The sequence below is a fragment of the Melospiza georgiana genome, chromosome 28, assembly GCF_028018845.1.
Source record: "Melospiza georgiana isolate bMelGeo1 chromosome 28, bMelGeo1.pri, whole genome shotgun sequence".
NCBI lineage: Eukaryota > Metazoa > Chordata > Aves > Passeriformes > Passerellidae > Melospiza > Melospiza georgiana.
Window position 1 is genome coordinate 4279975 of NC_080457.1, and position 15258 is coordinate 4295232.

A 15258-nucleotide genomic window follows, 5' to 3' on the forward strand; every position below is an offset into this window, starting at 1 on the left:
GCACAGCTGGGCTCCCACAGCCAGAACCAGCCCTGGCACCAGGCAGGGGCTCAGTTCCAGCTGGGAGGGTGGTGCTGCCTGGGGGCTCCAGTCCCATTTGGGGGGCTCTGACGATGCTGTGGCTCCTGGTACTGGTTGGCAGCACCAGGACAATCTGCAGGGGCTCTGCGACTGGCTGGGGACCAGCTGGGGACAAGTCAGGGACTCTGTGCCAGCTGAGGAGGGCACGGTGCAGACTGGGGGGCTCCAATCCCAACTGGAGGCCCTGAACTGGCTGGAGGGGCTGGTACTGGTGTGGGGAGGGTTTGGGACTGGTACTGGTGTGGGGAGGGTTTGGGTCTGGCTGGAGGGGCTGGTGCTGGTGTGGGGAGGGTTTGGGACTGGTACTGGTGTGGGGAGGGTTTGGGACTGGTACTGGTGTGGGGAGGGTTTGGGACTGGTGCTGGTGTGGGGGTCTGGCACTGCCTGGGGTCAGCAGTGGCTCAGGGGGGTTTGATTCTGTCCCGAGGTTCCAGTATTGGCTGGGGAGCCTCACCCTGGTGTCCCTGTGCTGGTGTCCCTGTCCCTGGCTGTGGGGTGACACAGTCTGCTCTGGCCAGGGGCTCTGGCACCGGCGGTCCCTGCTGCCGCAGGGTGCCCGAGGCTCCGGTACCATTCCGGGGGTGATGGCACCGGCAGCTCCGGTACCGGCCGGGGGTGCTGGTGCTGCCAGCGGGGCTCCGGTGCTGCAGTGCCGCGGGTGCCAGCGGCGCTGCGGCAGCCGGGGCGGGGAGGGTGGAAGGGGCCGGTACCGGGGGCGGCGGGGCCGGGCGGGGCGGGGCGGGCCCGGGGCGGCGCTGCCGGTGCCGCTGCCGGCGCTGCCGGTGCCGGTGCCGGTCCGGTCCGGCGGGCCCGGGGCCGCGTGCGGGCGGGGCGGGGGCGGCGCTGCCGGCCCGGCCCGGGGCGGGGGGGCCGGACGGGACGGTGACGGTCCCCGGCGCGGCGGGCCCGGCGCGGCCGCCGGCGGAGCATGAGGGAGCCATGAGCCCGCTGCGGGGGTGGCTGCTGGCCGCGCTGCTCTCGCTCGCCCCGCGGGCAGGTAGGTCCGGACCCGCTCCCGCTCCGCCATCGCCGCGGTACCGGCCCCGCTACCGGCTCCGCTACCGGCCGCGCATCGCTCCCGCCGCGCTCCCGGCCCCGCATCGCTCCCGCTCCGCTCCCGGCCCCGCCGCCGCCGCTGCGGCTTTTTCGCTGCATCGACACATTTTTCCGCAGCGCCGCCCCGCAGAGCCCCGGGAGGGGCCGGGCCCGCGATCCCCCCGCACCTGCCCGGCCCCGGCCCCGCAGCCCCGGCCCCGCAGCCCCGCGGTCCCCCCCGGCCCCGGCCCCGCGCCCTCCACCGCGCTGTCCCCGCAGCGGCCCCGCCGCGCTCCCTCTCCGGAGGGGCCGCATCGCAGCCCCCGTGTCCCCTCCGGGATGTGTCCCCACCCCGCATCCCCCGTGCCCTGCATGCCCCATAGATGTCCTCATAGCAGCCCTCCGCGTCCCCTTGGGATGTGTCCCCACAGCGGCCACGCACCGTGTCCCCTGGCTGTCACCTCCAAAGGTGTCCCTGCACCATTCCTGCTGTCCCCTCGTTGTCCCCTCTAGGGGGATGTCCCCATACCGGTCTTCCATCTCCCATTCAGTGGGCTCATCCTGGCCCTCTCTGTCCCCTGGGTGTCCCCTAGGAGATGTGTCCCCATTCCAGTCCCCCCTTTTCCCTGCATGCTCCCTCCAGGATTTGCTGACCCCACCCCAACCTTTCCTCCAGGTGTGCCGGCATTTCTGAGCCCCCTCTCCCCTGCATGCCCCCTTCTGGGATGCATCACTTCATCAGCCACCCGTGTCCCCTGTGTGTCCCCTCCGGGACATGCCACTGTACCTGAGACCTCCTGAGCTTCCCCACCCTGCTGTGATCCCCTCCTGGTCACCCCTCCCAGCCCGTGCTGCCTGGCTGTCCCCTCCTGGGCACCCCTGGATCTTCCCCAGCTGTGCGCCGTGGGACAATCCCTGGCCATCCCATCCAGGACACGAGTGTCCCCTTCTTGAGCATGTTCATCAACTCTGTCCCCTCCTCTCCCACCTCTGCGTGTTCCCACCTCCCTGTCCCTCCTCAGCCCCTGTGCCTCTGTCCCTCCCCCTCCCAGGGTGGCAGTGACCCTGTCCCTGTCCCTGTCCCGCAGGTGCTGCCTCGCAGGCCGGAGCGCTGCCGCGGCGGCTCCCGCGGGCCGCATGGCAGGAGGGGCGGGTGCTCTCCCAGATCACCCACCCCAGCAGGCTGGTGGGGCAGAGCTCGGGAGGAGAAGTCCCCAAGCATCAATTGGACACCAGGGTCAGGCATGAGCCCGGAGGAGGAGGAGGAGGAGGACCCGTAAGTGAACGAGAGCCCCCAACCCGCTCCCTTTTCGGGGTCCCTGGCAGGTGGCACCTCCAGGTCCCCAGACAGCGCCGTCGCTGGCCCAGCCACACCCCAGCGTGTACCGGCATCCCAAACCGGAGCCCTGATCCCCCAGGGACCATCCCACTGCCGGGAGGGACACGGATTTGTGCCGCAAAATCCCATTAAATCTGGGTGTTGGGAGAGACGAAGCCAGGAACAGACGCGTGGGTCCGGCTCAGGCCCCCAGGTCCCACCCGGTGCCGCTCCCCAGCCCAGCCCAGGCTCGGGCAGTGCCCCCCACCATCCCCGCCTTTCGGGGTTTGTTTGGGGTTCGTTTCGGGGTTCGTTTCGGGGAGCCGCTCACGCTCCCCGTCCGCCACGGGGGAGTTGCGGTGCTGGCAGCGGCGGAGGCCGGCGCCTATCGATCCCGGAGAAAGGCGAGATGAGGAGATGCTGTGGCCGCAGAGGTGATTTATTTACACCAGGCGAGGAGTGAAACCTCCGGACGCCGGGAAGCGCTGGCGGGGGGCCAGGGCCGTGTTAAACCGGGGGTGTCGCGGCGGGAGGAGCTCGGGGCTGGCTCCGGTGTCAGAGCCCTCTCCGGTAGTGCTGCCGGAGCCCGGGATGCGAACGGGGCCCGGGACATCCCTGTGATGACAGCTCCTCATCCCGAGTTGCGCCGATTTCCCAGCGAGGGGATGGGGCACACCGGGACGGGTTTGGTTTTTCTGTCGTTTCCCTGTGTGAAGGAAGCACCGGAGGGAGCCGCAGCCGGTGCCGGGCTCTCACCGGTGTGCGCCGACTTTGCCGGGTGTGAGGCCGCGCCGCAGCGCTCGGCTCCCGCTGCCGGCGGCAGGAATGGGGAATCAGGAATTGGGAATTAGGTCAGGAGCGGCGGTGCCGCAGGGCGGGAGGAGCGGAGGCTCCGGGCTGGGCCCAGTGCTGGGGGGAACCTCCGGTACCCCCACCCCAACGTAGGTGCCATCCCAGGGCTCCAGAGGTTAAAAAAAAAAAAACAAAAAAAAACCCAAAACCCCCCCCCCCCCCAAAAAATAGTTTTATTTATGCTGAATTTTTTGGTTAAACAAAAACAGGCTTACAGGCTGTTATTGGGGTTGGGGTATTAATGATTATTTTAGTTATGAATTTTTTGGGGGGTTAACTGCTCTGCCCCCTGCAGGGGCTGCACCTGGCACAGGTGAGCTTCATGGTGCGTGCCTTCGGCTCAGCCTTCACCCTCGATCTCCGGCTGAACCAGTGAGTGACCCGCGGGCCCTGGCAGGGACCAGGAGCTGCTGCTGCTGTGCCCAGGGCGGAGAGGAGGAGCTGGGGGTGCCCGGGGATGGGGGAGCTGTGCTGAACCATCCAGCAGCGCGGGTGGAGCAGAGGGGACAGGGACCCCAAACTGGGGGGGTTCCACGCTGGGGTGGTACCTTGGATATGGATGGTGGGTGGTGTCCCACACCAGGGTGGTGCCTGCGCGTGGATCGCTGCTGTTGTCTCCCTCTTCCTCCTCTTCCTCCCCACCCCTTACGGCCTCTTACTCCTCACCTGCTCCCTCAGCCACCTCCTCGCCTCCCACTACGTGGAGCGGCACGTCGGCGCGGGCAGCAACGGCAGCCACAGCACGGTAAGATGTGTGCCAAGCCGTGCCAAACCAACCACGCCGTGCCAAACCAACCACGCCGTGCCAAACCACGCTGTGCTGTGCTGTGCCAAACTACACCATGCTGTGTCAAACCGTGCTGTGCCAGTGCAGGGTTGTGCTGGCCAGTTTGTAAATCCCATAAAAGCCCATTAATGGTCCCCAGCAGCTCATTATCCCCCCACCCACCCCTGGGTGCCCCTGGGTGCCCCTGGGTGCCCAGCCCTGCCTGGCAGGGTGCTGCCATGGTGCTGGGAGATGCTCCTGGAGCAGGACACCCTGAGGGTGCCCAGCACTGAACCCCAGAGCCCTGGGGGTGTGGGACGGGGCGGCCCCCGATGCTCAGCACCCATCCCCGCTCTGCAGGGCGCAGGGGAGCACTGCTACTACCAGGGCCGGATCCGGGGGCAGCCGCGCTCCTTCGCCGCCCTCTCCAGCTGCCAGGGCCTGCGGTGAGTACCCCCAGGGCCGGCAGGGGGGCCGGGGGGCTGCGCCCCTCTGCACCCCGACACTCCCGCCTCTGTTTGCAGCGGGGTCTTCTCGGACGGCCGAGCCACGTACCTGATCGAGCCCCAGGCGGGCGCCGAGCGCGGGCAGGTGAGCGCTGCCACCGCCCCAAGGTGGCTCTGCCTGTGGCCTGGGGACAGCCATCGCAGTCCCCTGTCGCACGCACGGCCGTGACACCTCTCCCCATTGCAGGGTCTTCGCCCGCACATCGTGCAGCGCATCCCCAGCTGTCCCCGACTGGGTGAGCGCTCTCACAAAGCTGTCCCCTGGCGGTCACCTCGGTGGCCCCGTGTCCTGCTGTGCCACCAGCTCTGTCCCTTCCCTGCAGGCTGCCTCTTCCCTGCGCTGAGCCAGCGTGTTCCCGGGGGGATCCCAAAGCTGCGGCGGCGGCGGCAGGTCAGTGGGGACAGCGGGGTGCGCAGGGGACACAGGACACGGGCAGGGGACAAGGGTGCTGGAGCCTGGTTGATCTCTGTGGGTGCAGCCGGGCTCCTCCACCACGTCCAAGAAAACGACCAGCCAGCGTGGCAGAGCTCGGAAAATGCAAAAGGCTTCAGTCCTTTAACTCAGAGGTCCAAATCCTCTCCCTAGCTTAACTCAAATCATCTCCCATGACTAACTATCCTCTCATAATCAACCTCATCATAGCACTCACAATCTTAATTGCAGTGGCCTTCCTCACGCTCCTCCGTGGGTGTTTGCAGAGTGCTGTTCCTGTCTGAAACACTGGTGGGGCCGCATCCCAACCATGGGATGGCTCTGCCCTCTCCCTGCACCCCAACCATCCCCGGGGGGCTCTGAGCTCCATCCCGGCTCAGCCGCGGGTTCCCCCTGCAGGTCCGCCGAGCCCAGCACACGGTGCACAGCGAGACCAAGTACATCGAGCTGGCCGTGGTGAACGACCACCAGCTGGTGAGAGGGGGCGTTCCGGGGCTGGCGGGGGCGGGCAGGGGTCGGTCTGGCCCCCTCCCCAATCCCACCCGGCCCTGCTGTGCCCGCAGTTCCTGCAGCTCCGCAAGTCCGTAGTTCTCACCAGCAACTTCGCCAAGTCCGTGGTCAACCTGGCTGACATGGTGAGGGGAGGAATTTGTCCTTGGGGGGGCTGTCCCTGGGAGGATAATCCCCCGGCATCTGAAGGGTTTGTCCCTTGGGGCTTCATTACCCTTCATTCCCATGGGATTTATCCCCATTCCTGGCTTTATCCCCCTGTCCCAGGGGTTTGTCCTTGAGGGGACTGTTCCCAGCAGCTGATGGATCTGTTCCCAGGGAGCTTGTCCCTAATTCCTGCTGGTTTATCCCGGGGTTTGGTCTCAGCACCTGCTGGGTTGGTCCCTTGAGAGTTTGTCCCCAGGGAATTTGTCCCACTCTTGTTTTTCCTTTGGCACCTGCTGGGTTTGTCCCTGGGGAATTGTCCCTGGTGAGGGATGCGTGTGCCCAGCTCCTAGAGCTGTCTGCAGGGATTTGTCCCTGGGAGGTTTCACGTCCCCAGCCCTGTCCCTTTGTCCCCACAGATCTACAAGGAGCAGCTCAACACCCGCATCGTGCTGGTGGCCATGGAGACGTGGGCGGCCGAGGACCGCATCCGGGTGGGACGCGACTCCCTGGAGACCCTGAACGAGTTTGTCAAGTACCGGCGGGAGGGGCTGGCAGAGCACAGCGACACCGTGCACCTCTTCTCGTGAGCGCCGCGCCCACGCGTCCCCTCCCGGGCCCGGGGACAGCGTCCCCCGTCCCCACCATCCTCTTCCTCGCAGGGGTCACACGTTCCAGAGCAGCCGCAGCGGCACCGCCTTTGTCGGGGGCATCTGCTCCGCTGCCCGCGCCTGCGGCGTCAACGAGGTGGGTGCGGGGGGATCCCCTCCAGGAGGGCTGGGGACACGCACGGGGGTCCCCGAGGTGACACCGCGTCCGTCCCGAGCAGTACGGCAACGTGGCGGCCATGGCGGTGACACTGGCACAGACCCTGGGGCAGAACGTGGGCATGATGTGGAACAAGCACCGCACGGCGGCAGGTACCGCGGGGACAGCGGGGACAGCGGGGACAGAGGGGACAGCGGGGACAGAGGGGACACGCCGCCGTGCCACCGGGCTGGCAGGGGGACATTCCGCAGCCTCAGGCCTCTCCTCTCCTCGCAGGGGACTGTCGCTGTCCGGACGTGTGGCTGGGCTGTATCATGGAGGACACAGGGTGGGTGCCCGCTCGGGGTGGCACTGCCACATCCTCTGTCACATCCTCTGCCATATCCCTGCCACACCTCATGTCACATCCCTGCCACATCCTCTGTCACATTCCTGCCACATCCCCTGCCATATCCCTGCCACATCCCTGCCACACCTTGTGTCACATCCCTGTCGCATCTCTGCCACATTCCTGCCACATCCCCTGCCACATCCCTTCCACATCCCTGCCACATCCCCTGCCACATCCTCTGTCACATCCCTTCCACATCCTCTGCCACATCCCTGCCACCACACCTCGTGTCACCGCTGCTGAGCTCCTGCCCGGGTTGTTGTGTCCGGCAGCGCCCCAGGCAGGGTGTGGCAGTGTGACAGGGACAGTGACAGTGACCCCACCCCACAGGTATTACCTCCCGCGGAAGTTCTCCCGCTGCAGCATCGATGAGTACAACCAGTTCCTGCAGGACGGCGGCGGCAGCTGCCTCTTCAACAAACCCCTGAAGGTAACACAGCCCCCCGGCCCTTTGGGGTGACACAGTGGGGACCGATGCTCCGGGGGTCCCTCGAGGTGTCCCCAGCCCCCGCTGAGCTCCCGGAGCGGGGGAACCTCATGGCACACTTTGGGGCTGCTGCCATCCCTGGGGATGTGATGCCCTTTCGGGGGGCTCACGGCTCGGGGTCCCCAGCAGCTCCCCGTGTGTGTCTGTGTGTCCCCTGTCCCCCCCGGTCCCCGCAGCTCCTGGATCCCCCGGAGTGCGGCAATGGCTTCGTGGAGGCGGGCGAGGAGTGCGACTGCGGCTCGCTGGCGGTGAGCGGGGCCGGGGATGCTGCCCCCGCTCTGGGGAGGCTGCAGGGATGCCCAGGGGATGATCCCGGCTGCTGTCCCGGCAGGAGTGCGCGAGGAGCGGCGGAAACTGCTGCAAGAAATGCACCCTGACCCACGACGCCATGTGCAGCGATGGGCTCTGCTGCAAGGGCTGCAAGGTGAGGGGTCTCTGTCCCTCGGGCAGTGGGGGGACACTCTCTGTGCCCCAAGGGTACTGAGGGCACCCAGGCTGGCCACCTTTGCAGCAGAACATTGGTAGAAGATAAAGGGATGACTCTTAGCAGGGGTCAATCCAAGGTTTTATTCCAGGAGTCCCAAAGGAGCCCCTACACTTCAGGAGGCTCCTGCTGAGAGCCCTGGAGATGTGCCAAGGTTCCATTTAAAGGGAGGTGGAAACCCAAAGTAGAGAACATTTACTGACCAATGAGTGACCCTTAGGGATGGGTACTGGGGGATGAACATTTAGGACAGCGTTAATTCTGCTATTTAAATATAGGTTAGCCTGTTAATGGGGAGAGTCATAAAGTTCTTATATTTTTGTAGGGTAGAGCTTTAACACACTCTGTAAGGCTTGGGGGGCTGAGCCCTGGCCTCTGGCTGATCACTCAACATCCTGGACTGAAGCTTCCAGATGGAGGGGATGGGATGCTGAGTGATGGACAGAGAGCCAGGGTGGGGGTTTGGGGGTGATCTCATCCAGGGATTACACAGGTAAAGGGAGGGGGGAACAATCTCAGATAAGCCATTCAGGAAAAATATGGGGATACAAAACAAAACTACTTCAAAGTATTACAAAGTATAAAAACGCACTACAGCAGTGAGGGGCTGGGGGCATCCAGGGGGCTCAGGGGGGGCAGGGACTGGATGTGGATCCAGTGGGGTCCTGTCCCCTTCCTGCTGAGTGGGGTTTGTGCCCCGGGCAGTACGAGCCACGTGGAGTGTCCTGCCGGGAGGCTGTGAACGAGTGTGACATCCCTGAGACCTGCACCGGGGACTCCAGCCAGGTCAGTGGGGCCAGGAGACACCGTGGGACACATTGTGGGGCCTTGTGGCATCACCCAAGCTCTTCTCCATGTCCCCACAGTGTCCCCCCAACCTGCACAAGCTGGATGGATACTTCTGTGAGAACGAGCAGGTGAGTTCAGCCCAGCCTCACATCCCCACAGGCTCCTGCATTGGGGCTTGTGCAGGTTAAAAGTGCATTTGGGACTGTCCAAGGCTGGGAGCAGCCTGGCCTGGTGGGAGCTGTCCCTGCCCATGGCAGGGGATGGAACTGGATGGGCTTTAAGGTCCCTTCCAACCCAAACCAGTTTTGTGACTTTTTGTCAGTCATCGCAGCCACAGCTGAGCCATGCACACACATCTGGGTGTGGGTTTGGGGGTTTTGGGGGTCCTGAGCCCCTGGATGTGGGTTTGGGGGTTTTGGGGGTCCTGAGCCCCTGGGTGTGGGTTCGGGGGTCCTGCTGTCCCCTGGCTGAGCACACATGTGGTTTCTGATGTGGTTTCTGATCCCTGCACTGCATGAGCCAGGGCAGTGCTTCTGGAACCAGCCATGGGGGGGATGTGTGGGGGGCTCATTGTCCCTGCAGCACCTCCCTGCAGGGCGTGTGGGTGAGCCCCTCTGCAGCCCCATCACCCCCCCCCAGTGCCCTGACCCCTGTGCAGCCCCTGGGCCTCCTCCATGACCCTTGACTGCTGTTCTGTCCCCTGAGCCCCCTCCAGGACCCCTGACCCCTCTCCAGCCCCTAAACCTCCCCCAGCCCTGACCCCTCTCCAGCCTCTGATCCCCGTCCAGGACCTCTGATTGCTCTCCTGTCCCCTTAGCCCTGTCCAGGACCCCTGACTCCTCTCTGGCCCCGACCCCTCCCCAGCCCCTGACCCTTCTCCAGCCCCTGAGCCCCATCCAGGACCCCTGACTGCTCTCCTGTCCCCTGAACCTCCTCCAGTCCCCTGATCCCTCTCCAACCCCTGAATCCCTTCCAGGACCCTTGATTGCTCTCCTGTCCCTCAAGCCCCCTCCCAGGACCCCTGACCCTTCTCCAGCCCCTGATCCTCCTCCAGGACCCTTGATTGCTGTCCTGTCCTCTGAGCCCCCTCCAGTCCCCCGATCCTCCTCCAGCCCTGACCCTTCTCCAGTCCCTGATCCTCCTGCAGGACCCCTGATGTCTGTCCTGTCCCCTGAGCCTCCTCCAGGAGCCCCGACCACTCTCCAGCCCCTAATCCTCCCCCAGCCCTGACTCCTCTCCAGCCCCTGACCCCTCTCCAGCCCCAGATCTCCCCCACCCTGACCCCATCCCCTCCCCGCAGGGCCGATGCTACGGCGGGCGCTGCAAGACCCGGGACCGTCAGTGCAACGCGCTCTGGGGCCGCAGTGAGTGCCGGCCTGGGGCGGGGAGGGTATTGGAAAAAGGCTCCCAATATTCCCAGTTAGATTGTGCCTGGGCCGGTCTGACCCTCGCTGCTGGGCCAAAGGCAGCAACTGCGGTGTATCACCCCAGAGATACCTTGGCTTGCTGGTGGTTGCAGCTGGGCACTGAACAAGTCCAGGCTTGTAAGGGACCCCGTTACCTCAGGAGGAATGGCTTCAGGCGATGGTGAAGAGAAAAAGGAGAGGATTCTGCTGGAGGGTTTAATGTCCAGAGGTTCATTCCATGGTTACAGAGGTCTGAACGTGAGCAACTGCTCCAACCGAACTACGGCCGCATGGTCTGATCACCTTTTTAAGCTCAGGGACAGGGGGAGGGGAGGTACAGGTGAGCACCAACCAGGTGAGAGGGGCAGGGTCTCAGGGGAAGATGACACCCAGACAGGCCAATGACCCCTGGGCACAGGGGCATCCTTTGAACTTGACCAACCACACGACGCCTTGCTGGAATGTTCAGCCTGATTGACAGGACTCACTCAGCATGGGGGCAAGGGGGAAGGGAGAGAGGTACAGGCACACCTGGGAAAGTGACCTGGAAGGCCAAAATGGGACAATACAGCACACCACAACAGGAGGGGATGCAGCAGGTGACAAGCGGGTGACACTCGCTGCTCTCTGCCAGGCTCGGCCGAGCGCTTCTGCTACGAGAAGCTGAACGTGGAGGGGACAGAGCGGGGGAACTGCGGCCGCGAGGGGCTGGGCTGGCTGCAGTGCAACAAGCAGTGAGTGTCCCCTGTCCCCATGCCACCACCCCTCCAGCGCCACCTGCCTGCCCTGGTTATTGGAATTAAATCCCAATATTGCTGGATGGGATGTGCCTGGGCTCATCTGGCCCTTGCTGCTTGACCAGAGGCAGCAGGTGTGGTGGTTTCACCTCAGAGACACCTTTAGCTGGCTGGATATTGCAGCAAAAGTGAGGATGCCACCTCAGGGGTCTCTTCCCTGACTGATCCATCCCCAGGATGGAGCTGCCGCACGTTGGGCGCCAGTATATTGGAATTAAATACCAATATATTGGAATTAAATCCCAATATTGCTGGATGGAATGTGCCTGGGCTCGTCTGGCCCTTGCTCCTTGACCAAGGGTGGCAGCTGTGGTGGTTTCACCTCAGAGACACCTTTGGCTGGCCGGATGCTGCAGCTGGCGCTTGGGACAAGTCCAGGCATGCAGGAGATCAGGTTTTACCTCTGGTGGAAAGGCTTTAGGCGGGGTGAAGGAAAAGGACACGGGTCCTGCCAGAGGGTTTGGATCCAGAGCTTTATTCCTGGCACACAGGCCTCTGAATCCAGCAACAGCTCCAACAGAACACCAAACTGCCTGGTTGCTGTGACATTGAAGCCCAGGGAGAGAGGGAGGGAAAGGGTAGGGAGCCACCAACCAGGTAAGGGAGAGGAAGTCACAGGGGACAAATGACACCTGGATGGCTCAATGTCCCCAGGGCTGAAAGGCATCTTTTAAACTCTGCCAATCACATGATGCCCTTGCTGGCATACCGAGATTGATGGACAGCACTCAGCAGGAGGCAATGAGAGGGGAAGGGAGAGGTGATTGGCACACCTGGGAAAAGAGCTGGGATAGCTGAAACAGGCTATGCCATCACACTGCAACACCTGGTGACACCACCGCTGTCCCCCCTTTGAAGGGACGTCCTCTGCGGCTTCCTCCTGTGCGCCAACATCTCGGGCTCGCCGCGGCTGGGGGAGCTCAGCGGGGAGATCGCCACCACCACCTTCTACCACCAGAACCGCTACGTGGACTGCAGGTACCGGCAGCGCCGGCACCGGCCGCGGCTCCTCGGGGTGCCGGTGTCACCCGGTGTCACCCGGTGTCACCTGGGGGGCTGTCCTGCCACAGGGGCGGCCACGTGCAGCTGGTGGACGGCTCGGACCTGAGCTACGTGGAGGACGGGACGCCCTGCGGGCCCGGAATGCTCTGTCTCGACCGCAAATGCCTTCCAGCCACCGCCTTTAACTTCAGCTCCTGCCCCGGCAGCTGGGACGGGAAGATCTGCTTCGATCACGGGGTGAGGGACTTGCTGGGGACAGGGGGACACCTTGGGGGTGTCACAATCCGTCCTTACAAACAGGGTTTGTGATGGCTCGTGCAGTGATCTCGGGGTGCAAAAAACCGACACGGTGCAAGGGGGTTTGCAGTGATAATCAAAACAAATTAACCTTTATTGAATGACCACAGCAAAATGCGATAGAGGGATTAAGGGAGAGGAAAAGATAGAGAAAGAGAGAGAAAAGAGAGAGAGGGATATAGCTACCAAACATAGCTATATCCCCCCACTCATATGGGGATAGTTTTTCTGAGCCAGGGGTTATTTGGGCGAGTGAAAAGTTTAGTGCAGTCAGGAAGATACTTAGGGTTAGTATGAGTAAGGTTATGTTTATTACTCTTCTCTGGATTTAAACCTGATTCTAAAGATTGGAAGTCAATTGTAATTAATATACTAGAAAAGTAAGATCCTCATCAGTAGATGGAAATGTAGAGGAATAGTCCTTTGGTCCAGTCCAGTCGAGGATCTGCCTGTTACGCTGGGGAGATCTCAAAATCTCCAGCTAACTCAGAGGTTTTTATTATGATAATTCTATTGAAAATTGTGAGCAGGGGGAAACAGATACAATAAGGAATAGATGTAACAGGTAGTCCATGTACTCAGCAGTAAATGAGAGCCATTGTCTTCTTGGTCCAGTGGTCACAACCTGCAGGCAAACATCTCGCTTTGGTCAGCTTTGGTCCCCCACACACCTGCCCCGGGCTGGGGGTGTCAGTCCCAGTCCTTGGAAGGAGCAGAGGGGCCTTTTCAGTCCTTGATGTAGAGGCTCCTTACATCTCAGTCTGCCTCTCACAGTGGTTGCAAATGAGTGAGGGTCTTCTGTGGGAGACCACCTGAACTCAGGAGAAGTCCAGCCAGGCCAAGAGGTGGGACAGCTTCCAAAGCTATTGTTGAAAAAAGGGCACGGTGCCCCCTTAGCATACAGCAAACACCCCCTGTGAAAACAATAACTCAGCAATGCTCTCAGATCTCAGGGCCTTGTTGGCGTGTGACTTTCTCCTTCAGAGCCAGAGATTTTAGACAGGGGGGCTTTTCTCTTCAGTGATCCCCAAATGAGGCAGATGAGGGAAAATTCAGATTCTCACAGGGGGTGATGCTGTCCCTTCACAGGTTTGCAGCAACGAGGGGAAGTGCATCTGCCGGGCCGAGTGGACGGGCAAGGACTGCAGCGTCTACGACCCCATCCCGGAGCCGAAGCCCACGGGGGAGACGGAGCGATACAAGGGTCCGTGTGCCCCGGGGACAAGGCTCCCTGCTGTCCCCAGGCCACGCAGGCTGGGCTGTCCCGCGCTGTCCCCAGCCAGAGTGTCCCCACCCCACCCTGGTGCCGCAGCTCAGCCGGGCAGGGCTGGGTTTGTCCCCTCTCCCAGGTCCCCACAGCTCTGGGGCTGTGTCCCTGTGTCCCCATGTCCCCATTGAGGTGGGTCCCCGTGCTGGGTTTGCCACCCTCCCGTGTCCCCACAGCGCTGGGGCTGTGTCCTGGTGTCCCCGTGTCCCTGCATCCTGTCCCCACTGAGGTGGGTCCTTGTGCTGGATTTGCCTCTTTCCCCACAGCGCTGGGGCTGTGTCCCTGTGTCCCCCTGTCCCCTTCCCAGTGACATATTCCCTGTGGCTGGGTTTGTCCCCTTCCCGACTCCCCATGGCCCTGGGGCATCCCTAGGGCTGTGTCCCCATTGTCCCCACGTCCCCTTGCCACTGAGTGTGACCCTGTCCCCTCCTCCCTGTCCCGTCTGTCACAGGTCCCAGTGGCACCAATATCATTATCGGCTCCATCGCGGGGGCCGTGCTGGTGGCTGCCATCGTCCTAGGGGGGACAGGCTGGGGATTTAAGTAAGCAGCCACCACCGCATGGCTCGTCCCCTCCGCTGCTGTCACCGGCCACGTCCCCTGCGCGCAGCGTCACCGCCGGGACACCGCCACCCCCGCGGTGTGGCCTCGGCTCCCTGTCCCTGCCTGGTCCCCTATCCCCGCCTGGTCCCTTGCGCCATCCCTGCCTGTCCCTAACCCTGCCTGCCCTGCCTGCATGTGCCATCGGGGTGTCACTGTCGCTGTCACCCGTGGCTGTGTCCCCAAGCATGAGATGCTGGGTTGGGGTCCCCCCGTGTGTGGCACTGCTGCTGCCTGTGGGGGGATCGGGGACACCGGGGAGGGGACAGCGGGGACGCGGGGGTGGCGGCGGTGGCACTAACGCTGCTCTCCTCTCCCCCTGCCACCCCCCCAAGGAACATCCGCCGAGGAAGGTACGACCCGGCGCAGCAGGGAGTGTAACCGTGTCCCCCCCATCGTCCCGTCACCGTCCCTGTCACCGTCACCGTCACCGTGCGGCGGCCCGACGGCGTGGGAGCCTGTCTGTCCGTGTGCTGTGTGTCCGGCCGTGCTGTCTCCATCTCTGTGCCCCCCCGGCTGAAGGGGAGCAGCGCTGGGGGGGGGTCTGACAGCATCCCCCCCCCTTGGTGCTGGCTCATTTCAGCTCAGTGTCCCCCCGTGTGTCCCCCCGTGTCACAGCCCCCCACTAAACGCTCCCCACTTTGTGTTGCAGGTCCGGGGGGGCCTGAGCGGGGCCGCTCCGCCCCACCCCCCCAGCGCCTCATTAACACCAATTAACGGGGGCGGCGCTGCCGAGGCTCCGGCCCACGAGGAGAGCGGGGAGGGGGGGACACCCGGGAGCGCCCCCCGGCCCCCCCAGCACGGCCACGAATGTCCGGGGACCCCCCGGCCCCCCCGGCAGGCACGGGAATGATGAATGTACCCGCGGGGCCAGGGGACCCCCGCCCACACCCCCACACCCCCACAGCCCCCCAGCAGCATCTTCCAGCCAGGCCCTGGCACCCAAAGGCAGGGCAGTGTCACCAGGACGAGGGCAGTGTCCCCAGGATGAGGTCATTGTCACCAGGACAATGCCAGTGTCCCAGAACAGGGCCAGTGTCCCCAGGATGGGGCCAGTGTCCCCAGGATGAGGCCATTGTCACCAGGGCAATGCCAGTGTCCCCAGAACAGGGCCAGTGTCCCCAGGATGAGGCCAGTGTCCCCAGGAGCAGGCCATTGTCACCAGGACAATGCCAGTGTCCCCAGAACAGGGCCAGTGTCCCCAGGATGGGGCCAGTGTCCCAGGATGAGGCCAGTGTCCCCAGGACCAGGCCATTGTCACCAGGACAATGCCAGTGTCCCCAGGAAAATGCCAGTGTCCCCAGGATGGGGCCACTGTCCCCAGTT

General features: G+C 63.6%; 1 protein-coding gene across 1 annotated transcript; it reads left to right on the top strand.

Moving 5' to 3' along the window:
• Nucleotides 1-998: 998 nt before the first annotated feature.
• On the top strand, nt 999-14572 carry ADAM11 (ADAM metallopeptidase domain 11). Its single transcript, XM_058041624.1, has 26 exons — nt 999-1078; nt 2205-2392; nt 3582-3658; nt 3965-4031; nt 4413-4498; nt 4577-4643; nt 4746-4794; nt 4882-4949; nt 5391-5465; nt 5555-5626; nt 6065-6231; nt 6308-6392; nt 6475-6565; nt 6690-6741; nt 7135-7234; nt 7468-7539; nt 7623-7715; nt 8481-8561; nt 8642-8692; nt 9865-9928; nt 10605-10704; nt 11626-11745; nt 11838-12006; nt 13156-13270; nt 13785-13875; nt 14268-14572. Exons 1-26 carry the CDS (start codon nt 1021-1023, stop codon nt 14311-14313), a joined length of 2304 nt encoding a protein of 767 aa, XP_057897607.1. The 5' UTR covers nt 999-1020; the 3' UTR covers nt 14314-14572.
• The last annotated feature ends 686 nt before the right edge of the window (nt 14573-15258 follow it).